This window comes from Panthera tigris, chromosome C1, assembly GCF_018350195.1.
Source record: "Panthera tigris isolate Pti1 chromosome C1, P.tigris_Pti1_mat1.1, whole genome shotgun sequence".
NCBI lineage: Eukaryota > Metazoa > Chordata > Mammalia > Carnivora > Felidae > Panthera > Panthera tigris.
Genome location: NC_056667.1, coordinates 159,026,333 through 159,046,323, shown reverse-complemented (window position 1 = coordinate 159,046,323; position 19,991 = coordinate 159,026,333). Strand labels below are relative to the sequence as shown.

At 39.0% G+C, this 19,991-nt stretch overlaps 1 protein-coding gene across 4 annotated transcripts in view; it reads left to right on the top strand.

Moving 5' to 3' along the window:
• Positions 1-19,991, top strand: part of SLC25A12 (solute carrier family 25 member 12) — a 127,015-nt gene that overhangs the window by 105,834 nt on the left and 1,190 nt on the right. For all 4 annotated transcript variants that reach the window (XM_042994701.1, XM_042994703.1, XM_042994700.1 and 1 more), the window contains 4 exons: positions 13,152-13,292; positions 15,348-15,486; positions 18,063-18,221; positions 18,335-18,425. In XM_042994701.1, coding sequence (XP_042850635.1) covers positions 13,152-13,292; positions 15,348-15,486; positions 18,063-18,221; positions 18,335-18,425 — 530 coding nt within the window. The remainder of the gene's footprint in view (positions 1-13,151; positions 13,293-15,347; positions 15,487-18,062; positions 18,222-18,334; positions 18,426-19,991) is intronic.

The following is a 19,991-nucleotide window of genomic DNA, read 5'->3' as shown; positions in this document are numbered from 1 at the left end:
AATATCTTTTCAAAGTAGTGTTTTGTTTTCCTTTGGATAAATACCCCAAAGTAATATTGCTATATATATGGTAGTTCTATTTTTAAGTTTATGAGGAAATTCCATACTGTTTTCCATAGAGGCTGTGCCATTTACATTCCTACCAATAGTGCACAAGCATTCCCTTTTCTGTCTGTCTTCACCAACACTGATTATTTCTTATCTTTTTGATAATAGTCAATCTGACAGGTGTAAGATAATATCTTATTGTGGTTTTGATTTGCATTTCTCTGATGATTAATAATGTTGAACATCTTTTAATATGCCTATTTTGCCACCTGTATGTCTTTTTTTGGAAAAATGCTATTCAGATGCTCTATCCATTTTTTTAATTGGATTTTTTTGTTGAATTTATATGAGTTCTTTACATATTTTGGATGTTAACCCCTTATTGGATATATGGTTTGCAGATATCTTCTCCCATTGAAGTAGGCTGCCTTTTCCTCTTGCTGGTGGTTTCATTTGCTGTGCAAAAGCTTTTTAGTTTGATGTAGTCCTACTTGTTTATTTTCACTTTTCTTGCCTTTGCCTTTGGAGTCAGATCCAAAACAATATTGCCAAGAGCAGTATCAAGGAGTATACCACCTATGTCTTCTTCTAGGAGTTTTTTTTTTTTTTTTAATAGTTTCTGCTCTTATATTTAAGTTACTACATTTTGAGTTAGTTTTGGTATTTGGAGTAAGAGAGTGATGGCAGCTTCATTCTCTTGCATGCGGCTGTGCAGTTTTCCTAACACCATTTATTGAGGAGACTGTCCTTTCCCTATTGCATATTCTTGCTGCCTTTACTGTAAAGTAACTAACCATATATGCATGGGTTTATTTCTGGATTCTCTTTTTGTTCCATCGATCTATATGTTTTATGCCAATACTATACTACTTTGCTTACTATCACTGAAAAAAATTTTTTTAAACGTTTATTCATTTTTGAGAGACAGAGAGAGACAGAGCATGAGTGGGGAAGGGGCAGAGAGAGAGGGAGACACAGAATCCGAAGCAGGCTCCAGGTTCTGAGCTGTCAGTACAGAGCCTGACACAGGGCTTGAACTCACGAACTGCGAGATCATGACCTGAGCCGAAGTCGGATGCTCAACCGACTGAGCCACCCAGGCACCCCTTGATTACTGTGATTTTTAAATATAGTTTGAAATCAGGGAGCTTGAGGTCTCCAGCTTTGCTCTTCGTTCTCAAGATTGCTTTGGCTACTCAAGATCTTTTGTGGTTCCATATAAATTTTAGGATTGTTTGCTCCATTTCTGTGAAAATGCCATGGGATTTTCATAGGGATTGAATTGATTGCTTTGGGTACTTTGGACATTTTAGCTGTATTAATTCTTCCAGTCCATGAGCACAGGATATCTTCCTATTTATTTGTGTCTTCTTCCATTTCTTTTATCAATGTAGTTTTTCTCATACAGGTCTTTCACTTCCTTGGTTAAATTTATTCCTAGGTATTTTATTCATCTTGATGCAATTGTAAATGGAATTGTTTTCTTGATTCCTCTTTCTGATAGTTCATTGTTAGTATGTAAAAACACAACAGGTTTTTGTATATTGACTTTGTATTTTGCAACTTTATTGTATTTGTTTAACAGTGTGTTGGTGGTCTATGGGGTTTTTTAATATATGAAATCATCTCATTTGCAAATGATGATCTTTACTTTTTCCTTTCTAAACTGGATGCCTTTTGTTCCTTTTCCTTGCCTGATTTCTCTGGCTAAGATTGTCAATTCTATGTTAAATAAAAGTGGTGAGAGCAAGCATCCTTCTCTTGTTCCTGATCTTAGAGGAAATGGGAAATGCTTTCATTTTTTTCACCATTGAGTGTGATGTTAGTTGTGGGTTTGTCATAAATGGATGCTGAATTTTGCCAGATGCTTTTTCTGCATCTATTGAGATGATTGTGTGATCTTTAGCTTTCATTTTGTTAATGTGGCGTATCACAATGACTGATTTGCAGATGTTAAACCATCCTTACATCCTGGAATAAATCCCGCGTGATCATGGTATATGATTTTCTTAATGTATTTTTGAATTTGGTTTGCTAATATTTTGTTGGGGATTTTTACATCTATGTTCATCAGGGATTTGGGCCTGTAATTTTCTTTTTTTGTGGTGTTCTTGTTTGGTGTTTGGTATCCAGATAATGCTGGTCTCATAAAATGAAATTTTGAAGCATTCCCTCCTCTTCAGTTTTTTGGAACTTAGAGAAAGGATAGGTATTAGATCTTCTTTAAATGTTTTGTAGAATTCACCAGTGGAACCATCTGTTTCTGGACTTCTGTTTGTTGGTAGGTTTTTGATTACCAAGTCAGTTTTCTTCTTAGTAATCAGTCTATTCACATTTTCTGTTTTTCTGTTATTCAGTCTTGGAAGACTGAATGTTGTATGTTTTTAGGAATTTACCCATTTTTTTTCACGGTTGTCCAATGTTGGCATATAATTGTTCATAGTAGTCTTTTATGATCCTTTGTATTTCTTTGTTATCACTTGTTACTTCCTGTCTTTAAAAAAATTTTTTTTTAATTTAAATCCAAGTTAGTTAACGTGTAGTGTAGTAATGATTTCAGGAATAGAATTTAGTGATTCATTGCTTACATATAACATCTAGTGCTCATCACAAGTGCCCTTCTTAATGCCCAACACTCATTGAGCCCATCCACCCCCCCTCCAACACCTTGCCAGCAACCCTCAGTTCTCTGTATTTAAGAGTCCCCATTAAATTTGTTTTTAATGTTTATTTATTTTTGAGAGAGAGAGACAGAGCTCAAGAGGGGAAGGCCAGAGAGAGGGAGACACAGAATCCGTAGCAGGCTCCAGGCTCTGAACTGTCAGCACAGAGCCCAACGTGGGGCTCAACTCAGGGACTGCAAGATCATGACCTAAGCCAAAGTCAGATGCTTAACCGACTGAGCCACCCAGGCACCCCTCTCCCTCTCTGGTTTTATCTTATTTTTGCTTCCCTTCCCTTATGTTCATCTGTTTTGATTCTTAAATTCCACAAATGAGTGAAATCATATGATATTTATCTTTCTCTGACTAATTTCATTTAGTATAACGCACTTTAGTTCCATCCACGTTGTCAAAAATGGCAAGATTTCATTCTTTTTGATCACCAAGTAATATTCCATTGCATATATATGCCACATCTTTTTTATCCATTCATCGTTCGATAGGCATTTGGGCTCTTTCCATACCTTGGTTATTATTGATAGTACTGCTATAAAGATCGGGTGCATGTACCTGTTCATGTAACTTCCTGTCTTTTATTTCTATTTTTATTTATTTGGGAAGCCTTTTTTTTTTTTTAATTAATGTAGCTAAAGGTTTATCAGTTTTGTTTATCTTTTCAAAGAACCAGCTCATAGTTTCATTGATCTTTTCTAGTTTCTTTTTAATCTTATTTATTTCTGCCTTAATATTTATTATTTCCTTTCTTCTTCTAACTTTGGGCTTCATTTGTTCCTAGTTCCTTTAGGTGTAATGTTAGATTGTTTATTTGAGATTATTCTTGTTTTTTGAGGCAGGTCTGTATCACTCTGAACTTCTTATATCTGCTTTTGCTACATTCCACAGATTTTGGTGTGTTATATTTTCATTTTCATTTGTATCAAGGGATTTTTAAAATTTTTACTTAGATTTCTTTGTTGACCCATTGGTTATTCAGTAGCAAGTTATTACTTCTTCACATCTTTGTGATTTTTCCTTTTTTATTTTTTTGTGATTGATTTCCAGTTTTGTATTGTTGTGGTCTGAAAAAATGCTTAATAGGATATCAGTCTTCTTAAATTTACTGAGACTTGTTTTGTGGCCTAACTTGTGATCTCTCCTAGGGAATGTTCTGTGTGCACTTGAGAAGAATGTATGTTCTGCTGCTTCTTTGTGGAATGTTCTATGTATGTGTTTTTATATATATCTATATCTATACTATATATATATATAGTTTATATATAGTTTATATATATATATAAGTTTATATATATATATATATAGTTTATATATATATATGTATGTATGTATCTGGTCTAATGTATCCTTCAAGGCTGATTTTTCCATTTTTATTTTCTGTTGAGGTGATCTATCCATTAATGTAAGTGGGGTATTAGAGTCTCCTACTATTATTGTATTGCTGTTGATTTTTCCCTTTGGGTCTGTTAATATTTCCTTTATATATTTAGGTGCTTCTATGTTGAGTGCATAAATATTTACAAATGTTATATATTCTTGCTGTATTGACTCTTTTATCATAATATAATGCCTATCTTTGCTTGATTAACAGTGTTTTAAAGTTTGTTTTGTCTGATAAGTGTAGCCACTCTGGCTTTCTTTTGGTTTCCATTTGCATGAAACATCTGTTTCTGTCCTTTCATTTTCAGTCTGTGTGTGTCCTTACATTTGAGATGAATCTCTGGTAAGCAGCATATAGATGGGTCTTGTTTTTTTTATCCATTCAGCTTCTTTATGTCTTTCAGTTGAAGAATTTAGTCCATTTATGTTTAAAGTAATTACAAGTAGGTGTGTGCTTATTGACATTTTGTTAATTGTTTTCTGGCAGTTTTGTAGTGACCTTCTGTTCTTCTTGTTCTCTCTTCTTGTGGTTTGGTGCCTTTAGTGTTATGTTTAGATTTCATTTTCATTATCTTTTGTGTATCTACTATAGGTTTTTGCTTTGTGATTACGAGGCTCACCTATATCAGCCTGTATGTATACTAGTCTATTTTTTAAAATTTTTTAATGTTTATTTATTTTTAAGAGAGAGAGAGAGAGACAGACAGTGTGAGTGGGTGAAGGGCAGAGACAGAGGGAGACACAGAATCTGAAGCAGGCTCCGGGCTCTGAGCTGTCAGCACAGAGCCCAATGTGGGGCTCGAACTCGTGAACCATGAGATCATGACCTGAGCCGAAGTTGGACTTAACTGACTGAACCACCCAGGCACTCCTATACTAGTCTATTTTATGTTGATAACAAGTTATGTTTGAATGCATTCTAAAATTCTACATTTTTACTATGCTCACCTCCAATTTTATGTTTTTGATGTCACATTTTGTATCTTCTTATTCTGTGAATTGTTGTAGTTATTTTTACTGCTTTTATCTTTTAACCTTCATGCTAGCTTTATAAGTCATTAGTCTACTACCTTTGCTGTACATTTACCTTTACTGGTACAGTATTTACTTTCATATGTTACTTTGTTACCCAACCAGTACCCTTTCTTTTCAGCTTAAAGAAGTTCCATTAACATTTATTTTTAGGCTAGTTTAGCAGTGATGAGCTCCTTTAGTTTTTGCTTGTCTGGAAAACTTTACCTCTCCTTCAATTCTGAATGATAATCTTGCTAGCTAGAGTATTCTTGGTTGGGAGATTTTGCTTTCAGCACTGAATATATCTTTGCCATTCCCTTATGGCCTGCAAAGTTTCTGTTGAAAAATCTGCTAACAGTCTCATGGAGTTCCCTTCTATATAACAGGTTCTTTTTCTGTTGCTGCTTTTAAGATTATCTCTTTAACTTCTGAGATTTTAATTATAATGTCTCTTGCTTTGAATCTCTTTGGCTTCATCTTTTTTGGAACTTTCTGGGCTTCCTAGATCTGGGTGTCTGTTTCCCTCCCCTGGTTAGGAAAGTGGTCAGCCATTATTTCTTCAAATAAGTTATGTCTCTTTCTCTCTCTTTTCTCCTTCTAGGAGAATTTTGTTCTGCTTGATGTTGTGCTATGAGTCCCTTAAGCTATCTTCACTTTTTTCCTTTTGCTGCCCTGTTTGGTTGAGTTCTGCCCTGTCTTCCTGGTCACTTATCCTTTTTTTCTGCTTCATCTGGTCTGCTCTTGAATCCATCTAGTTTATTTTTCAGTTCAGTTATTGTGTTTTTCAGCTCTGTAACTTCTTTTTTGTACTTTTTTACATTATCAGTCTCTTTATTGAAGTTTCTTCATCTATTCTATCAAGATTCGTGAGCATATTTATGATCATTACTTTGAACATTTTATCAGGTAAGTGACTTCTCTCCATTTCATTGTTTCTTTCATTAGATATTTTTTTCCTGGAATTTTATCTTATTATTTCATTTAGGACATATTCCTGTATTTCCTACATTTGTTTGACTCTGTTTGTTTCTCTATCATGAGCAAAACAGCCATCTCTCCCAGTCTTGAAGAAGTGCTCATAGGAAGACTGGGGATGTGTTTCTATCTGCTGTCTGTGTATCCTGGGGGTGGTAGTCTGTCAGGAACTGTCTCTCCAATTGTTTTAGTCCTGTGGACCCCAGAAATGCAGGCCTCCTGACCACTACAGCCAGATGCTTGTCAAGGGGCATCCCCTGTGCAGACTGCTTATACCCACTTGCTTTGGCAGGGCCACAGGAGAGGGCAGGGCCAGGGCAAGCTCACTTGCCAGGTTTAGCAGGACCAGGGCTACAGAAGAGGGCAGGCCTGGGGTAAGGCTGCCCACTGGGTTTAGGCAGGGCAAAGCTGCAGAATAGTGCAGGGTCAGGGCAAGTGATGCTAGCAAGGAGAGGAAGAATGCAGGACTGATGCCTACCAGTGCCAGCACTAGCAAGGCAGGAGAGTGCACAACCTATCCCCAGAGAGGATTCCAACAGACCCTTGTCCTTCCAGCAGATACTTTATGTCTAGCCTATGGATTTCTTTCATGTATGTCTAGGTGCCCTTTAAGCTGTTTCTTTTACACTGGGTCCCAGGGTGAATGAGTATGTGCACAAGCCCTTCAAAAGGGGAGTCTCCGTTTCCTTCAGCCCTTGGGTCTCCTGGAAGTGAGCCTCACTGGTTTTTAAAGTCAGACATTTTGGGGGGCACTTGGGTGGCTCAGTTAGTTGGGCATCCGACTTCGGCTCAGGTCATGATCTCGTGGTTCGTGGGTTCGAGCTCCATGTCGGGCTCTGTGCTGACAGCTCAGAGCCTGGAGCCTGCTTCGGATTCTGTGTCTGTCTGTCTGTCTGTCTGTCTTCTCTCTCTCTCTCTCCCCCTCTCTCTTCCTCCCCTCCTCATGCTCTCTCTCTCTCTCAAAAATGAATAAACATTGAAAAAAAATTAAAAAAAAAATAAAGTCAGGCATTTTGGGAACTTGTCTGTCTAGTACAGGTCCCAAGGGTTGGGGTACCTGATATGGGCTCGAACCTGTTGCTTGTCAAGGATACACTCTGTATTTGTGATTTCACTCTAGAATGGGTGGGGTTTTTGGCAATACTGCATCTCTGCCTATTATACCTATCTCCATGTGGCCTTTTTATCTGTTGTGGAGGAGCTGTTGAGCTAGTTTTTAGGTCTTTTTTGGAGAGAATTGTTCCATATGTAGTTGTAGATTTGGTGTGTTCTGGGTTTTCTCATACTATCATGTTGACCTGCCCACTCTATGGTTGTTTTTCAAAGAAAAGGTTTCGTAGAGTTTCTTAGACATATCTGTAAACTTAAATGGGAAAAAAATTAATGTCTTTCCAAGTCAAAAACGCAGAAGGTTTAACAGTCTAAATAGACTAACCTATATGTAGTTTTTAAACATCTCTCTGGTAAGTACCTGTTTTTATGTTTAAACTCTAACCAGAGCACTTACCTGCCTGATCACATTAACTCTTTCAGGGAGTGTATACTTCTGAATGGGTAGAAGTCATACAACTCAGGGTGTATTTATTGTTCAGCAGAAGGCTAGTGTAATCTTAATGTGTTGCAGATATTCTTAGCCCTGTGTGAACATACCTCCTGAACAACATGTCCCTTCCCTTGATATCTTGCTTTCAGTCTACAGTGCTCTCACATTAGTGCACAAGAGCTCTGTGAGGTATATTGGGCTGTTGTTGGGATCCCTATTGTCATATAGGAAACCAAGGAATGGGAAGGGTATGACCTATCCAGGGTTACAAAGTCAATGACACTATAGGTCAACAAACCTAGAATCTTTCCACTCTTCCATGCTTCCTCCCTTCAGTCTATGCATGCACACACTGTAGGTGCAGCAAGAGGTCCATTTGTTAGTTGGAGCATCTACTGACCCTAGGGCCAAGATTTGTAGCTAGCCAGCTCATTATACTGTGTCTTCCTCAACAAGCTGAGTTTGCACATCTCTAAAGAGTTGTTTGGGAGCAGTCTCTCCACCTCCCATCCCCCCAATCAGTGTGTTCCCAACTTGATGCTTGCGTATTTATGTGAACACATACATATGTGTACAAGTTCAAAGTCCATATATATTTATGTCAGAGGGGCTCACGATAGATACACAGATTCTGACTCTTCCTTTACTCTCGTTAGAGGTATGTGTAGTTTTATCTATTCATATCTTAACACCCTCACATATATTAGTGACTCAACAATGAGCAAATTGTACTTTAGTCCTTTTAAGTTATCATGGCCCTAGGCTATTTTAGAAAGAACCATTAATATTTCCCATTGCTTTATAAAATATGTAAGAATGTTTGGTTGATGGTATCTGAGACAGAGTCACTGTCTGTTCCTATACTTCTGGAGTCAGTCCTGGTGACAGTTAATTCTGTGACTTTTATTTGTTTGGCTATTTTAAATGCACATAGTTTGTACATCTGCTCAAGTTCCTGGTGTGGCCTTAAACTGAAATTAGATTTTCATCAATATCTGTAAGGAAAGACTTTATAATGAATTGTTCAGATTGTGGTTAGAGGGAAATATTTCCAAACTACAGGAGAAACAGATCAAAGAAGAAAGTAAACAGGAGACTTGGCACGAGCAGGGCCAGGTCCTCCTGCCTATTTGTGGACTCTGCCCCTGGGGCAGGATTGTGAGGGCAGGAGGTTGAGCAGGCCTGATCCTGCGTGCAGCCCCTTGGCCTCGGGCACATCAGAGGCTTGGTGACATCTTAGTTTTCCATCCTTTTTTCCTGACTTTTGCTGTCCACTTTAGTTGGTTTATTTTCTCATTAAGAAAAAATTTATGTGACACAAGATTGAATGGAAGTGTTTACATTCTTTCTCTTTCTGTTATATATAGATAACCTTCATTCAAAATGGGAGTTGTTCTCTTTTGTGTCATTTGTAATTCAATTCTAGAACAAAGAAACAACTTAGTACTGAAAAGTGAAAGCTTCTAAAACAGTTTTAATATCAATGCTTGCTTCTCTCTATAAAAATAGGCAACAAATTGGAAGAGGGAAATTTAGCAAGTAGAAGTTTAAAAGTTAATTTTGATGATTTGATGAGTGAAACAAGTTCCTCAAAGGTATTGTATGGAATGGTGTTATCTAATGTAAGCATCAGTACAAGGAGCAGCAGGATCTCAGATGAGACCGTGTCCACTTAAGACTGTATAGCTGTGTATCATCATAATTTAATTTGAAATTTTATATATCTTGGTGTCTGTTATTTCAGATCACTATCTATATTTGGTTACATTGTTTGATGTTCATACCTAAATAGATGGATAAGCCTGTTTAAAGTTTTGGTCCACAGATAACTAGTGCTAACTAGTTTTTAAAATGCATTCAACGTATATAAATTACCAAATTTATTCTGGGGAAGAATGTGTGAGAGAGGACATAGTCTATAAAAGAAGTCATTGTTTCTAAGACCAGTTCTGTTTCTCATTATTTTTTTCTATTTTTTGTTTTTGAGCAGTTAATACATTTTATGATTCAGAATTTAAAAGGTACAATAGGATATGCTTTCAGATATACATTTCTCTTTCCAGGAGGCAACCAATATTTTCATCTCTAAGCCATTCTAATTTTGATGAACTTAGGTTAATTTTGACATATTGGTCATCAGTGGATACCTATATTTTATGTTTTGTTTACGTTGGCATGATTTTATTATGATCCTATTACCTGATCAAGAGCATATAATTGTTTCCACTTAACTCTTTCCTTACTTGGGCATTTACATTCTTTTGTTTAATTTATTGCTCTTTAAAGTAGCAAACATTTGCATATTTGTAAAAAGCAAAACATATGGGCATATTTGTAAAAATATACTTTTTATTCTATTGTAAAGTTATCATATTTTTATTTCACAATTTAACACTTCTGAAATTCAGCATATTCAATGATTATATTTATTATAACCAGGGTTTTTTCCCTGTGAAAAGCTGTTTTTAATGTAATAATATTACTTAAAATCAGTAGAGCCTTAAAATAGAAATGATATTTTCCTATATTTGTGTTTCAGAGTGGAAACAATTAAGAATGTGATAAAACCTGGGGCACCTGGGTGGCTCAGTCGATGAGTGTCCAGCTCTTGGTTTTGGCTCAGATCATGATTTCACAGTTTCATAGGTTCAAGCCCTACATCGGGCTCTGCTCTGGCAGGATGGAGCCTGCTTTGGATTCTTTCTCCCTCTCTGCCACTCCCCGATTCGCACTGTCTCTGTCTCTCTCTAAATAAACAAACTTCAAAAATTTTTTTAAAAATGTGGTAAAACATAATCTTTGTTCTGGGTCACTAGATTTCTTACTAGAGCAATTGAATTAACTGCAGGTTTTATCCCCCCATCTCATGTTCCCAGTTTAGGTCAATCTCAGAGTTCGGAAAAGGACAGCACATATTTGCCATGTGTGTTTCCCTTTAATTGTTACGAAATATCCAAAGTTTTAGACAACTTAAATAGTCATTTTTATTATTTTTTAAATTATTCAATGTTTCTGGATAGTATTTGCCTACATATTCCTGGGTCTATCATAAAATGTAAGTAAATTTTAATAAATATCATAGAATATAAATAAATGTAATAAAATACAAAAGTATAAGTTTTACCGCATATACAGACTTGTGCAATTGCTAGATGTTTTCCTCCTTCAAATATAGTAGAGTATGTAGGTGTGAATGAAACTCATAGATATGTGCCTTGCTATAGTGTCATTGCTTTGTTGTTTAATGCTCGCTTGTCAGATGTATGTATAAATCCAAATCAGTTTAGTTTTGTCATTATGTCCAGTGCATTGTCAGGACTTAGTATGCATTCTGGGTAACAGATCTTCAAAGCACACAACAGTTAATGTGTTACACGTTACATGTACACTGAGAAAGAAATGTGAAGAGATGTTAAAGGAGTGCAAATCTCAGTAAACTGGCAGTTATTTCCAGAAGGGTGTGGCGAGCCGGGGAGGAGGAAGTGTGGGCTGGGAGACTGCTGGTTGGAATACTCTTGCTCTGTGGGATGTTTTAATTTACTAATGATTAAAAACATGGAAGAACTTTGTATTTATTTAAACATGATGTCCATATTTAATGTGAGGATCACCCAAGGTTTGACATCATCTGGTGGTGACATCATCTGGTTTGGGGGTTATAATCAAAATTTGTGTTTCTGTTATTATTTGTTTAATTCTGCTTTAGTTGAGAACGTAAGGTGCATTTTCCCAAAGATGGTCTTTGCAACCATTATTTAAACAAGAGATTTCAGGGAAGTAGTAAACTTTTCCAATTCGTTTGGTCTTTAATACTAGCTGCAGGAGCAATTACTTGGATTATCATTTTAACATAATTTTTTACCCAGAAATCCTTTTGAAAGTATTGTTTGCTTAGATTGAAACATTGAAATGCTTCCTTCTGCCTGCAGTGCAACAGATTAAAAGAGAGGGAAACACAGGCAAATCAACATGTAAAATTGGGTCATGTATCATTTGGGGACTTGTGTGCCAGTGGTCTGGATTGTCGACTTGGGAGCTGCAGGAGACCCAGAGAGAGACAGCAAATTGCTCGCCCCCTGTGCTTGGTGGACAAAAAGGGGATTAGGGCCCTGGGGGATCCAGGACAGTAAGCTGCCCACGAAGTGGAAAGGAATCTCGCGTCAGTGTTGGCAGTCGTGGATGTCATGGATGGGAGTGAGGGGTCAGGATTGGAGCAGGCGTAGTTGAGGGGTTTCCAGCTCCGGCCAGTTAGCAGAATGGCTGAGACTTGCTGCCCCGTGAAAGTAGGACTGGAAGGACTGTGGGTTTTAGATAAATGAACAGGGATGGGGGTGAAGGTAGAGTGTTGGGTTTTATGGCTATTGTTTGCAATATTTCTATACCTGTGGAACTATAGTGCCCCAGTGAGGCCTTTACTGTTTCCTGATTCACATGTGACTTGCTGTTGCAGTGAAGTTATGATTATAGAATATAATTATGACTATATGAATATGGTTATGATCATGTAATATAAACAGCTACAGTTCAGATGAAGATGTGCAAATGAGATTTTTTCACTTCATGGAGATGTATATATTTATTTGTTTTAACAAATGTATTTTTATGTATCCATACACATACACACACCCATATACATTTTTTACTTTCTTACAAAAACTAAAAAAAAAAAAAAAAAAAAGTTGGTAGCAGTTTTGTTAAACATTCTTCTTTTTTTTCTCCTCTACTAGTTAACAGATTTCAGATGCAAATACACCCTCATTATCCAAATTCAAATCCCTGTCACTCACCACCATTGTGGAGTGTGGCTTTGATTTGCCAGTTTTGTACTCGTGGTAACTAGAGGTTCCACTTCCTAGCAGTTTTTCTGGTTTTGTCTTAATACTGAAAGTGTCTTTCTACATTCTCTCCTTTTAGCTGTGTATCTGTCTCCAGAGTTTTGCTCAGGATAATATATTTTAGAATTTGAACCATGGGAGACCTTTTCCCCTCTGACTTAAGGCACGTCTGTGGGAGCGAATTTGTGTTAATTGCTTTACAATCCAAGGCAGTGGAAATGGGTGGCTGAGCTAAAAAGAATGACTGCTAAGAAAAGAAAAAAAACAACTGTAGATCCAAATTTTACCTCCAGCTTACAAAAGATACCAACCAGTCTTCTACCATCACTTTCCCTTTCATTGGGGAACTCCCCACTGCCTCATCTGGCTTCACTTTTGTTTTCCAAATGAGTTTATTAGTTTTGCCATTTTGGGTGCTGAGTTGACTCTGGAAAAACTGGTCTGAGAAATACTCCTGACATTTCAGATAGAAACAAACCCAGACATAGATTGACTTGAATTTGGGACCATCCCTGTGGGCCCCTCCATTATTGGCCGAAGCGTGGGACTCTCAGTCTCCTGTAAAGAGGGAAGAGTAAAGTGGTACCATGTAGAGGCTTTTCTGGGTTTTTCTTGGTTACACTGTCAGTCGGTCTCTGATTTGGAAATCTGCTTCTGTCTCTCCTCCCTTGCCTACAGGCTGGCGGCTCTCAAGTCATCTTTACTAATCCATTGGAGATAGTAAAGATTCGCCTACAGGTAGCTGGAGAAATCACCACAGGACCCAGGGTCAGTGCCCTGAATGTTCTCCGGGACCTGGGACTTTTTGGTCTGTATAAGGTGGGTAGATTCGCTTGGGTTATCTCAGTAGACAGCTTATAATGTACTCAATAGAACCGTGAAAGAATGTGGAAACCAGGCTTCTCCCTCCAAACTGGAAAAGTAATTTTGTCCAGCAGGGTAGTCCCTTGAGTACAAAATCAGACAAAAAGAAAAAATCAGGACACTTCTATTAGAGGCAGTGGGATATACAAACACACTCTCCTGTTGTCATCTTCAGGCTTTTATGAGGCTGCCAGCAGGGAGGCCAGCACTGCAGACCTGCCGGCTTTAGGCTCACAGCCTTTTATTTGACCACAGGTTTGGGAAAAGTTTCTTTGGTGTTCTCTTTGGGCTGGTTTAGGACTTCAAAATAGTCTTGTGTTTATTTTGAGTCTGAGTTATCTCTATTGTTATCTTCCCAGTAGGAGCTTCTGTTTGTCTTAATAATTTGGCCACAGTGAAACAGTAGTAGAGTTTGGTAGAATTCAGGTCTTAAGAAGTTAAGTGGTAGGATTTGTCAATAATGAATTCCATTCAAAAAAAAAACAAAAAAAACCCCAGAGTGTACTGTACTTTAGCAGAATGCCAGTCAACAGATTCCTTCCCTGCAGGTATACTTACTCCCATCATTACAGATCAGATGTAATGGAGCAGAAGCTATTATTTTTCTTAAACAAGGAAGAGTATTTCTTTCCATTCTTTTGCCTGGTATAAGAGGGGAATACGTAAATTTAGCTGCTATTAGACAACTGTGTTTCCACAGCATCTGATTTATTTATAGATCTGTTGCTGTAGAAATGTGTAAATTGGCTTCTGGAGCTGCAAATTAGAAATTAGAATTTCTCTAGATTAGATTCACACAGGTACAGGGCTCTTGGGAGACCAGTAAACCAATGATGCTTGAATCTTGGGAGAGTTCTGTATACATTCCCTCCCCTCCACCCGCAATTTCCATCCTTTTTTTGGAATTACCTTTGAGAGCTAAATTTATTGATACTGTTTCTGTCTGTATCATTCTTCAGAGAGTTCTTGGAATTTTTTTTTTTTTTTTTTTTAAATGTTTGAGTTTGTCTTTTGAAAACAGAACCGTTAGGGAAACAAGTGCCAAAGACAGTGTATTTGCCTGGCTAGATAAAGCCCTGGGCAGTGGAATAGCATGGGCTACTAACCAAGCTGAGGGAGGCATTTATTTTGAGCTTTCTACTCCCGTGGAAACTTCCACTAAAATAATTTGTCCTAGTTCCCCACCCCCGCCCCTCCTCTGCTGTTCAGGACATAGGGGCCGAGGAGGGAAGATTGGTGGTTTCTTTTTTCCCCTTTTGTAGAATAGTCACCTTTCTTTTCCACTGCCATTGTCTGTAGCTTCTTAACTGGTACTTCATGGGTTCTAAGCTGTGTAGATTGAATTGGTGAATTTCCAAGTCTGTTGCCACTCATGTCCTTCCCCATTGCATCCACCAAAGCCACACGGAACAAGCAGCCTGGAAGTTTGAGAATTAAATTTTTTTAACCTTAGAATCTGAATCTGGGGGTGCCTAGGTGGCTTGGTTGAGCGTCCAACTTTGGCTCAGGTCATGATCTCACGGCTCATGGGTTTGAGCCCTGCGTTGGGCTCTGTGCTGACAGCTCGGAGCCTGGAGCCTGCTTCAGATTCTGTGCCTCCCTCTGTCTCTTCCCCTCCCCTGCTTGTGCTCGCTTTCTCTCTCTCTCTCTCTCTCTCTCTCTCTCTCTCTCTCTCTCTCTCTCTCTCTCTCTCTCTCTCTCTCAAAAATAAATAAACATTAAAAAATCTGAATCTGTATTGGAAATGCCAGAAAATTCTTAGTTATCAGGATAACATCCTTACCCACTTAATGAACTCTAGGACTCGAGTCCACAAGCCTTTCTCAAACTTTGAGCCATGTATATTTGTCTATGCTCCTCTCGCCCCCCCCCCCCCGCCCCCCATTTCTATTCCACATCAGTCCCCATGCTGTTTGAGGGAATACCTAATACTTGTCACCCTGGATCCCTTATGGGCATTCATGGCCCTGTCTACATAACTGTTTTGCACTATTTCCTCACTTGTGACAGGGTGCCAAAGCGTGTTTCCTCCGAGACATTCCCTTCTCTGCAATTTATTTTCCTGTTTATGCTCATTGTAAACTACTTCTGGCTGATGAAAATGGACACGTGGGAGGTATAAATCTCCTTGCAGCTGGAGCCATGGCAGGTAACTAGAATTTTCTTTTTTAAACCAAAGAACCCTTCCCCCATTCTCTTTAAGAAGTACAGAATCTCTGTGTACCGTCTGCTTTTATTTCTGGAAGGGTTATTGTTTGTATCTGACTTAGTTTAAATATGATCACTTTTTTTCCTTTGTGGGATGTGCTCTAATTCTGATGAGAGTTAATTACATTTGCATACTGTGGATAAACAGCATAATGCAGCTTAGCAACTCAGAGCCAAATTAGATCTGCCCATCTAAATTGGGCTTTCATCATTAATGTGCGCCTCCCATGCCCCTGAAACCTTGGGTGTAGCCAAGCTAAGCATTAAGGTGGAAAAATTCTTCATCAAATCAGTTGCTTCATTGTATCTTATGTGATGCCCAGGTCTAGCCTGCCTCACTTGCTATTTCTGCATGTTGGAGTCCCCATGATTTGCCTTAGAACTTGAGCTTTCCTCACGATACTGTCGATGTTCCTTCTACCGTCATTCTAATTAGATCAAAGTAAGCAGTACTTCCCCAGCAAACTACCCCATACTCAAATGGGCATCTCTTCTCTGTCCTTTAACACTTTCTTTAATAATACTTGTTTGCGTAAGTTTTATCTTCTGTACTAGGCTGGGAGCTTTTTGCAGGGAGGAGTTTTATTCTCTTTATCCTTACTATCCCTTCGTGGCCAGCATGGTAATAATAGGAGCTCAAAAAATGTCAGTGGGATAAATGAAAATCTTCATCTGGTCTAAGATCCCAAATTAGACACAAAAGAAATTCCATCTGAAAGAGGAGCCTAACACATGCAGGAAGGTACTAAGATGTTTTCTTTTGATCGCACAGGCCTAGCCTTCCTCTTGAAGGAAGGAGCTGACTGGGGATAGTAGGGGAGGACCACGTGTCCTTGGCTGCACCGGCACTCAGAAATGACAGAGGAAGGAAAAGGCATGTGTTTGCTCTCCATTACTGCTGGTCAGAGATAGAAACATGAAGGGTGTACACAAACCCAAACGGAGTCCCCAGATGCTGTTGTAGGTCTAACTGCCTGGACTCATGGTGCTGTATAGCTCTCACTGGGTTCGTTCTCCTCTGGTGCCTTGGCTATACAGCAGAACAGCCTGAGCACTTCCTGCAGTGTGGGGTGCGTATGGTGGGGTTCTAAGGGTGTTGGGATGGACCATGTTCTTGTCCTCGCCCACGATGACAGGGAATGACTTGTGATGGTTAAAAAACTCTCCAGGGAGCTCTGAGTCCTTACTTGGGGTCTACCAAATCCCGTGTCCTCTGGCCTTTGCTATTTCAGTCAACTGCACATTTGAAAGCCAGAAAAACTATCTGCTCTGTCTTGGCACTGAGTGCTCATCCAGCCTCTTTTGGGTACTCACCAAAGGCTCCCAGTTTTAAATGGGGCCAGGAAATTTTCCCTCCAGACTTTGGCCTGTGCTTTCCAGTCAGCAGCAAAAAACCAGCCAAAGAACAGTCTAATCGTGGACAGGCATTTTGCCAACAGTTGATGGAACCAAGGAAACATTTCCATGGAACTGTCAGCACCAACTTTTTGCCCACAGATACTCGATGTCAAGTTTTCATAATGGAAGATGATTTTTCCTCATTTTTTTTCCAGTAAAGCCTTGCTGGCAGGGCCTGAGAACATTTAGAATTCAGAACATTCCAAAGACAGGCAATTTTCCTTGTTTCATCTGAATACGGTGCAGGACCATGTGGAAGGGAGGGTATTCGCATCATCCTGTAACAGACTCCCACAAAGTCCACTAGCTCCACCTGCCTGGTGATGATTCAGTGATATTCAGGCCATTTGAATATCTTCCCCCTGAGGAAGGTTATCTTGCTCCTTTATTCCCTGCTTTGTTTTATGTGAAAGACGTGGTTGTGAAATCCATTTTGGGTGTCCCGCTGCTGATCAATCTCAGCATGACCCCAGGGAGCTCACGCACGGGGGATAGATAATAAGGCCTTTTGATGATCGGTTCTCATATTGTTCCTTAACTGGTTGCCTGGCTGCCTCTGCTCCAATTGTAATGACTTCTGTCATGTAAGCATGTCTGAAAGGAGTCCCAGTCAACTCTTGAGTTAGCCCCTCAGACAGGTGAGTGGATATGAGTACTGACAGTCACCTTGCACAGTAAGATGACAAGAATCAGCAAAAACCACTGGTTTGTTGTCAGGTACATTTAACATCTCATTAAATGGGACAGTGTCCTCATTTCTTACTATATACATAAATGCTTGTGTCTTATTTACCAAAAAAAGGAGGTAAAATAATTGAAACCTAAAGAGGAATACTTGGGAATCATCCTGGTAATATTGCTGCATTTTTTCCTGTCACAGTTCTTTGGGATCATGCAGTGTAGAGTGATTTTCCTAATTCATAAAGAAAAAAGAATTCTGTTCCACCTGAAGCAGCTAGTAGGCTTATGTGTCCTTTTTTCCATGAGTGCCCAGGCATCTATTTAAGAAACTTTGAGTTAGAGCAGTTAAAGTTGCTAATTGTATTGTTAGATGTTAACAGTATGTCTGTTCTTTATAAGGTACTTTGGATGACTTAACATGTGCCTTTCTCCTAAAAGGTGTGCCTGCTGCTTCTCTGGTGACCCCCGCTGATGTCATCAAGACAAGATTGCAAGTGGCCGCCCGTGCTGGCCAGACAACATACAGTGGTGTCATTGACTGTTTCAGGAAGATACTCCGGGAAGAGGGGCCCTCAGCATTTTGGAAGGGGACTGCAGGTAGGGACTAGGGCCGTACAGAATGGCTGTCTGGTGTTAGGGACCTGCTCCCATTACTCACTGGTCGGCTTTGCCACAGCCATGTTAAGTATCCCCACTCCCATCTTTTTCAGCTCGAGTGTTTCGATCTTCTCCCCAGTTTGGTGTTACCTTGGTCACCTATGAACTTCTCCAGCGGTGGTTTTACATTGATTTTGGAGGCCTGTAAGTGCAGCTATTCAACTCCTTGTAAAAGAAAGCACCAAAATCAAAGTAGGCCTTTGGCCTACAAAGGCATTTTTGAAACTATTAGAAACTAGGAGGACAGAGAATCCTACAGGACCAGTGCATTTAAAACAAACAGTGGGCTTGGGGTGCCTGGGTGGCTCAGTTGGCTAAGCATCCAACTCTTGATCTCAGCTCAGGTCTTGATCTCAGGGTTGTGAGTTCAACCCCTGCGTGGGACTGCACACTGGGCACAAAGCCTATGTAAAAAAATAAATAAATAAAACAAACAGTGGGCTTGAGAAGCTTCAGTATCAGGGGAGTGAGACCTTGGTAGGGGGACATCATACACAGTATTAAGCAGTTACTTGGGGAAAGTGAAGGCAAGCAGCAAATTAAAATGTAATGTGAATAAATTATCTTTTTTAGTATAAGCAAATACTGAACTTCATGGATCTAGGTCCTTATTATTTGAATTTATTATATGGTCTTTTAACCAGAAGTAATGTAAATTTGTGTTAGTAACACTTTAATGAACTTTGTTTCAAAGGCTCCATCAAGCCCTTTCATACCTCCAAGACTTCATTATTCACCATAATTTATGACTAGATAGGTATAGGTGTTCTTAGAGCTAACAAACAGGAAAAAAAGAGAGGTTATGCCCATGGACGTAATCACTGGTGAGATCTAGGTCAGAAATTGGGCCACTTGAAGTCTGTTCTGAGAAGAAAAGGAACTACTTGTTGAATCTGCTGAGGGGGGAAGGTTGTACCCGAGCAAGTACTTATCAGCTTTTTAGCAGAAGATCAAATCCCATATCTGGGTCTTAACCTCATAAACCTTTGACCCCCTTTCTTGCTCAAAGGCCAAATAGGAAATTAGCTGTTGAACCAAGAAGTAGAGGGACTTAAACAAAGGAAGTAAGAATAGTAGTCTCACAATTCCAGGCTCTTCTATGCTTTCAGATTGTGTAAAAGTAAGAATTCTATTTCTCTTTAAATTTAGTAATACTTCATGAGTTTACTATTTAAAAAGTTAGCTTTTTAAATTTTTTTTTTATTATTATTTTTTTGAGAGACACAGAGAAACAGAGTGTGGGCAGGGGAGGGGCATAGAGAGAGAGGGAGACACAGAATCTGAAGCAGGCTCCAGGCTCCTAGCTGACAGCACGGAGCCCGACGTGGGGCTTGAACTCACTGTGAGATCATGACCTGAGCCGAAGTCGAACGCTCAACCAATTGAGCCACCCAGGCGCCCCAAAAGTTAGCTTTTTAAACTATGTCAGAATAAAAGAAAAATACAAACTTTTTATGACTAATTTATGCTTAGTACAGAAAATTTGGAAAATGGAAAAGTGTAAAAGAGAAAGTCACTCATGGTCCTGTTTCCCAGAGAGTGTTAATATTTAAGTGTATTTGCTTCTGATCTTTTTTCTGTGGACCTATTTATAAATTGAGACCACCAAAAAAAAAATGTGAATGTGTTGCTTTCCAAGCAGCTATAAATCATAACAAACGTAGCGTAGATGACCAGGAACTATTTGGACGAGCACTCCTCTTTGTGGCA